The sequence below is a fragment of the Sceloporus occidentalis genome, unplaced genomic scaffold, assembly GCF_023333645.1.
Source record: "Sceloporus occidentalis isolate IW3139 unplaced genomic scaffold, rSceOcc1.0.p SCAF_69, whole genome shotgun sequence".
NCBI classification, from domain to species: Eukaryota; Metazoa; Chordata; class Lepidosauria; order Squamata; family Phrynosomatidae; genus Sceloporus; species Sceloporus occidentalis.
The window spans coordinates 5,229,526-5,236,827 of record NW_028317049.1 but is presented as its reverse complement, the minus strand read 5'-3'; the positions used below and the strand labels follow the sequence as shown (position 1 = coordinate 5,236,827).

The 7,302-nt window shown below is 45.0% G+C and overlaps 1 protein-coding gene across 3 annotated transcripts in view; it reads right to left on the bottom strand.

Annotated features, from left to right (window-relative positions):
- Positions 1–7,302, bottom strand: part of DOC2B (double C2 domain beta) — a 67,605-nt gene that overhangs the window by 37,884 nt on the left and 22,419 nt on the right. For 2 of the 3 annotated variants that reach the window (XM_089494164.1, XM_089494163.1), the window contains exon 3: positions 5,578–5,601. The exons of the other annotated variant lie outside the window; for it this stretch is intronic. In XM_089494164.1, the coding sequence (XP_089350290.1) occupies positions 5,578–5,601 (24 nt within the window). The remainder of the gene's footprint in view (positions 1–5,577; positions 5,602–7,302) is intronic. 3 annotated transcript variants of the gene reach the window in all.

Here is a 7,302-nt window from a genome sequence, read left to right as displayed (position 1 = left end):
ATTCGCCATTCCCTGGACACAGGAGACATAAGCTGCCCATATTTCCTTGAGACAAAAGTGGGACATTGGGATGGCAAAAACGGGATGAGTTGATGTAATATTTTGCACTCCTGAAAAGGTAAGATGATAACGAAAGTTTTATTACATGAAACTGTTGAGCTAACCATTATCCTTCTGTGACAGAACTCATACAAAACTGTAAGTAGATGTAGAGGGGGTCTGTATTTTGTAATGATCGTACCATGAATATTTCCCTGATGAAGTAATCTTACGCAGCAAATTTCAGTCTTTCAGTATCTTACCATCAAGATTTTGGTCTTTCAACACCTTACCATAAAGATTCTGGTCTTTCAACATCGTACCATAAAGATCTTGGTCTTTCAATACCTTACCATAAAGATTCTGGTCTTTCAACATCGTACCATAAAGATTTTGATCTTTCAATACCTTACCATAAAGATTCTGGTCTTTCAACATCGTACCATAAAGATTTTGATCTTTCAATACCTTACCATAAAGATTCTGGTCTTTCAACATCGTACCATAAAGATTTTGATCTTTCAATACCTTACCGTAAAGATTCTGGTCTTTCAACATCGTACCATAAAGATTTTGGTCTTTCAATACCTTACTGTAAAGATTCTGGTCTTTCAACATTGTACCATAAAGATTTTGGTCTTTCAATACCTTACTGTAAAGATTCTGGTCATTCAACATCATACCACAAAGATTTTGGTCTTCTAGCACCTTACCATAAAGATTTCGGTCTTTCAACACTTACCATAAAGATTTTGGTCTTTTGATATCTTACCATAAAGATTTTGGTTTTCCAGCACCTTACCATAAAGATTTTGGTCTTCTAGCACCTTACCATAAAGATTTCGGTCATTCAACATCGTACCACAAAGATTTTGGTCTTCTAGCACCTTACCATAAAGATTTCGGTCATTCAACATCGTACCACAAAGATTTTGGTCTTCTAGCACCTTACCATAAAGATTTCGGTCATTCAACATCGTACCACAAAGATTTTGGTCTTCTAGCACCTTACCATAAAGATTTTGGTCTTTCAACACCTTACCATAAAGATTTTGGTCTTTTGATATCTTACCATAAAGATTTTGGTTTTCCAGCACCTTACCATAAAGATTTTAGTCTTTCAGCGGGTAAAAGATTTTAGTCTTTTTACCTTACCACTTACTTCTCACACTCCATGACAAATTTTGTGGGGTGGGATTTTCAAACCATTTTTGCAACATAGCAGGGCGTCCTCCTTGAAAATGGGACAAAATTGACATTTATATTAAAACGAAGGGGTGGTCTGGAAAAAACGTTACTGTCCCATTTAAAACGGTACGTATGGTTAGTCTAAGGAGACACCATCGCTCACTCCTTGGAAGCAGACCTTTCCAAAACTGGAAAACAACCTCTCCCTGCCACCTCTCTTCTGCCTATCTCAGGCCATCCTTATGATATCGGGTGCCTCTCTCTCAACCATCCAGAAACAACGTCAAGGAAGCCTGACCGCTTCCTGGACTCCTCCGCCTTTCTATTTCCAACTCTCCCCCGCTTGCCCACCCAGCGCACAACCTCTTTGTGCGTCTGTTCCAGAAGGGCCTTTAATGGCTCTCTCAGAAGGTAATTCAATTGCAGCGGAATCAATAGGCAAATTACTACTCAGGCTCTATTTCACGGTTGTTTTCAGAGAGGAAAAGCGAGAGAGAGAAAGAGAGAGAATGGCTTTTAGGACTCTCCCCAGCTTGTTGTTGCAAAGTACCATCAGAAAAAGGGGAAAAGAAATGAGAGTACAGTAGGTATCCCTTAGGGTTTAGTTCCAGGCTCCTCTGTGGATCACTAAATCAGCAGATGCTCAGCTCACATTAAACACCACACAGTAAAATGGTGTCCCAATGGCAAAATCAAGATTGCTTTTTAGACTGTATATCTTTCTGGAATATTTTCAAGCCGTGGATGGTTGAATCGGTGGATAAAGGATCCTTGGAGATGGCCGGCTGACTTCATCTCACTAAGGGACAGTTATACGTACAGTACTGAGTCACACCCCAGTTTGGAAAAGGGGACCTTTTTGGATTACAGCTCCCACTATCCAGCTGCTGGTGGGGGATTCTGGGGGTCGTCGTCCCCAAAGCCATGTTTCTGCAAGCTCTGCTTTTGTGCGTGCCAGTTTCTCACCTTTTGCAATCAGACAGGCTAGCGAAGGAAGGAAAACCATCTGTTCCAGCTCCGTCTTAAGGTGTAGAAAGCCTTCCGGAAATAGGTCACCTTGCCTGGAGGTGTAACTTAATCATCTACCATCTTCCCGACGCCAGGAGTTCCCTGCTTGTGCTGTCAGGTTCATTGCTCGGTCTTGCTCACAGGGCACCCCATGGTTTGCAGGCCCTTTATTATCCGCAGATGCACCTGGCTGCCCCAGCTGCAATGTTTCCTTCATTTTATCTTGTTTAAAAAGTGCTAGAATTGGCTGGGCATGCAGGAAAAGAAAGGCTTTGGTCTAATCCTACTCCAAAGGATGGAGCCATGGTGCTTCAGTTGATATCAAACTGGGATATTTCTACAGTGTGATGCATCCTTAGTCTATTTAGGATTTGGACTTTAATTCTCAGAAGGCCCAGCCAGCAAGACGTAAGGAACGATGGGACATGGAGTCCAGATGGCTAAAGCTTCTCCGAAGGCTTTCAAAAACACAATCTGGGGAGGAAAGACCCAGAAGGGAGGGAGAAGGAACTGCTTCCAAAATAATCTAGAGAGGACAGAGCTGGCTCAGAGATCACAGACTGTTGAAATTGGAAAAAAGCATGGCGAGAGAATGGCATGGAGTCTTCCAAAAGAGGTCATGGAAGGCTGGCCGACCTGTTGTAACCCATGCTGCAACATTTCATTGCAAATGCCAACTATCTTTTATCATTCCAGAACTTTAAAACAGAGCTAGAGAGAACCAAAGGGAGAGGAGCGCCTTTGAAAATCAAGGCTCCTGCCTGGAAACCGCTTATTTTCATATTTCTCCAAACCTTGCAGCGAAGCGGCTGAATCTCTCAGTGGCCACAAAGTGTGCAAATCCTATCCTGGGAAGGAGCGATATGGAGGCAGAATCCTATTACCTAAAATAAGGTGATGCAGCTGGTGTATCATTGTCACTCTGTGTTGACTGAACCATCCGCAGGATGGATTTAAAGGGGTTCAAAGGCAAAGAGGTAGCAGCGTCTATTCTCCCGTAAGCCTTCTCTGCGGACTTGGCATATGATGCCCAAATCATTGCCATCGCATTGATGATCTTGTAGTGGAAAAGTCTGTGGGACACCACCATCCAATTCCTAAAGATCATGAGAAGTTACAGGGTTTTTTGTGGGCTTTTCAGGCTTTGTGGCCGTGTTCTGGAAGAGTTTATCCCTGACGTTTCGCCTGCATCTGCGGTCGGCATCTTCAGAGAATGGTGGCATGGAGGTGTGTGGGGTATATATACTTGGTTGGGGGGGGGGGATGTGATTTACATGTTAATCTGTGTTGGCCTGTTGGTGAATAAACTCTTCCAGAACACGGCTGCATAGCCCGAAAACCCCACATAAAACATGGATGCTGGCCTTGAAAGCTTCGACTTCACATCATGAGAAGTTCTTTATCATGCACATACTGGCAGTGGTCTCACTGCCGTTGGTATCACCTGGCGTAGGTGCCCGAAAAGGGCTGCTTGGGAGGAGTGGTGGACTGCATCACCCTCCATCCCTCTGCCTCACTCGCGTACCCGACACCCCACCAGATCACCAGAGCTAACGCCATGATCTCTGGAGGGACCGTTCAGAGTTGGGCATGGCTGCTTGGTGAGCAGATGTACCGTATCTTAAAGGGGTTCACATCTTAAACAGTAGGCACCCCCCAACAGCGGTTACTACCAAGGGGAGCAATACTGCGGCTCATGGAGGGTCTTGTTCAGGGTCTGGCACAGCTGCTGGGTGGGCACCCTTTCTTGCTCACCCAGCAGCTACGCCAGCCCAACTGAGTGTATCACCCTACTGGGTATAACCCCTCGGGTGTCACCCAATACAGTCCGGACCCCTCACACCCTCCTTGTGACATCTCTGAACTGGCAAATGGATCTTTCCAGGGTAACAAAAAGGAGGGAGGAAGAGACTTGTTTTTAAGTTGAGATTAGAACTGGGGACTTCTGGATCCTTGGCTGAGCCTCTAAGCCAGTCCTTCATGCCTGTTTCTGCATGGCAGCCCATAAAACTCCCGAGCTCTTGAGAACTCTTTGGAGTCGAGAAAGGACTTCTCTTCCCTAAGCCAACGATTAAAATAAAGCTAAGGGAGATCAAAAGGATAAGAGAAAGAGAGACCCATAGATATGCATGAAACATTCCCAGACATTGTAGAAATATTGAAAGGCTTTTAAAATGCCAGGCACCGGGGCAAGAGGCGTTAGCCTGAGGATATATGAAGGGCTGCAGAATCATCAGTCTGGGTCCTGTGGCGGATTGACTCCTGTCCCGAGGGCATCCAAGTTTCATCAGTTTCTAAGAGGGAACAGGAGAGAAAGAGGGAGGAGAAAAAGGAAGAAAAGGAGGAAGAGGGAGAAAAGAAAGAGGGGGAAAATCCCTCCTGCTTTCCACTTTATCAAGTCATGTCATCCCATTATGTGTCAAAAGTGCGACAGTCTCAGTTTAGTCATTTTGGCACCTAGGGTAGCGTTCAGGCTTGGTTTGATCTCAGGCCCTTTGATTTGTCTTTTTGGCAATCCATGGCATCCGCAGAACTCTCCTCCGGCGCCACATTTCCAATGAGCTGCCTGTCAGCTTTCTTCACTGTCCAGCTTTCGCAACCATGCACAGAAACTGGAAATACGATGGCACAGATGACTCTGTTTTTGGTATTCAGTGACGTGAGAGTGAGAATCTTAGCTAGTTCCTTTGTGCCCATCCTTCGAAGCCTTAGTCTCTTCTTATTTATTGACTACATTTTGATGAATGATTGAGCTCATGCAGGGAAAGTATTTGACTATTTCAGGGTCTTTGTCATCCACTTTGGAGTTATAAAAATCCTCTGTCAGCATTATTTTTGTTTCCTTAATGTTCAACTGTAATCCCGCTTCTACCCTTTTAGCAAGAGTACACCGGCCCAAATCTCTACCCTTTGTGGCAGTTTTACTACCAGATTTTAGGGCCCATTGCCTTCAGAACCGGTGCCGGCGTTTTCCTGTTTTCCTCTTCCCTCCTCTTCCCCTTTTCGTTTTGTGCCATATCTTTTTATGTTGCAAGCTTGAGGACAGCCACTATTAAACTTGGTTGTTGTTGTATTGATAGGTTTACACCTTTCCAACTGTATAAACACAAATCCCAAGGCTCTTTTAAAACACAGAAAAAACACATCTTCCAATTTCAGTTTTTTGGCTGTTTTCAATAGCAGAAAGGTTACAGGGAGTTCGGGAGACAGAAAATCAGGCCCCGCTCCAATATAATAAATGCTGAAATAAACCAAATACTAAATAAGCGACCGTCCAAGATAAGCCTAAGTCTAGCTAGGTACGACATCAAGCAGCGCTACGACGGCTAAGCCAGACCTTACCTTTCTGTAGTGAGGTTTTGGCAACTGGTTTTTCCCCCCCGATCGATGATTATTATGAAATGAAAATGGTGCAATGGAGAAGGAGGGTTGGAAAAATGGGGTGGGGGGCATGGGAAGCATACAGAAGAAAGGGAACCGGGAGGGACAAACAAAAAAGAGAGAAATAAATGAACAAAGAATGAGAATGGAGACAAAGAGGTGACAACATAGGTGGCAATGAGTTACTCAAATGCTCAGTTGTAACTATGCAAAGGGACCCTTTCATACGACAAGGTTGTAGCACTATGATTCCACTTGGGCAGCTATGGCTCCATCCTATGAACTCCTGGGATTTGAAGGTTGAGGAGGAGCATTTTGGATGCTTAGCCAGAAAATTGATCCAACTATAAATCCCAGTTTATAGCTGAGCAGTCCAAAGCCCCGAGCAAATCCTTCTCACCTTAGATCTCATTCCCCACGAACTTGGTTGACTGTAGTGCAGTTCAAAGCCAGAGTTTTTACGAATTAAGGACTCGAAAGTCCTGGGCCTAGATGGAAAAATGGCACAATTCCTCCCACATTTCAATGCTCCCGAATTCTTTCCATCCAAAACATGAAGCAATGCACAGAGTACGGTAAATACCTACCAAAAGGAAACCAAACAGGAATCCTCATCTGCACAGAGGACCACAACTCCCATCAGCCCCACTAAAGTGAGTCACAAAGGTGAGTCACAGCCATCAAAAACCACTATCAGCCTGCCACTAAGGTGGGGCTGATGGGCTTTGCAACCCATCATAGCAGGTTGAGGGTGGCCTTCGACGGCTGCAACTCAGCCAGTCAGATGTGCCACCCTCATTAGCCTCCTTTTGCGAAGGCAACGAGAAATCACTTCTTTTGTCACATCCCGCCTCGCTCCGCTGACCCGCTCTTTGCTGGCCGTCGTTTTAATGGGTTAGTTCGGTGCTGCACTTTTTCCCTTTATGATCTGACAAATGGCTAACAAATGAGAAAAGCACTCAACGCGGTCTCAGTGAAAAGCGTGGGGCGGTGGCGGGGATGTGCAAGGCAACGGCGATAGCCACAGGAAAAAAAGGTCTCGGAGGTACGCAACCTGACACATAGATGCGCCGCACATGGCCTCCAGAAATGCATGCAATCCCCCATCTGGACATTTTGTGTTTAATTAAATCCCCAAATGGGGAAATAGGAGATTTATTTGTTTAAGGAAGGTTCCTTCTCTCTGGTTTGGTGTTGTGTGCCTTCAAGTCGTTTCCGACTCATGGCAACCCTAAAGCAGACCTATTAAAGGGTTTTCTTGACAAGCTTTTTCAGAGGGATTTGCCATTGCCTTCCTCTGCGGATGAGAGAGTGCGACTTGCCCAAGGCCACCCAGTGGCTTTCCATGGCCAAGCTGGGATTCGAACCGTTGTCTCTAGGGCTATAGACCAACATTCAAACCGCTACCAGCAACTCATGGAGAGAAGCAGTGAGCAACCTTCTCAGAAGGCTTTGGTGCTTTCTTTCCTCCCTTGTGAATCACTTGCCTGACACACAGATATCAATTGTTCAGTTTCGGAAAGGAAAGGTAACCCTATCCTTTTCTACTACAACTCCCACAATCCCCAGTCAGGAGTTGTAATCCAAAATACCAGTTTGAGGATTCTGGGCATTGCAGTCTAAAGAAACAGCTCTGGGATTTTCCCAGTTTTGGACTCGAACAGTTTTTTTTTTATTAAACCCAAA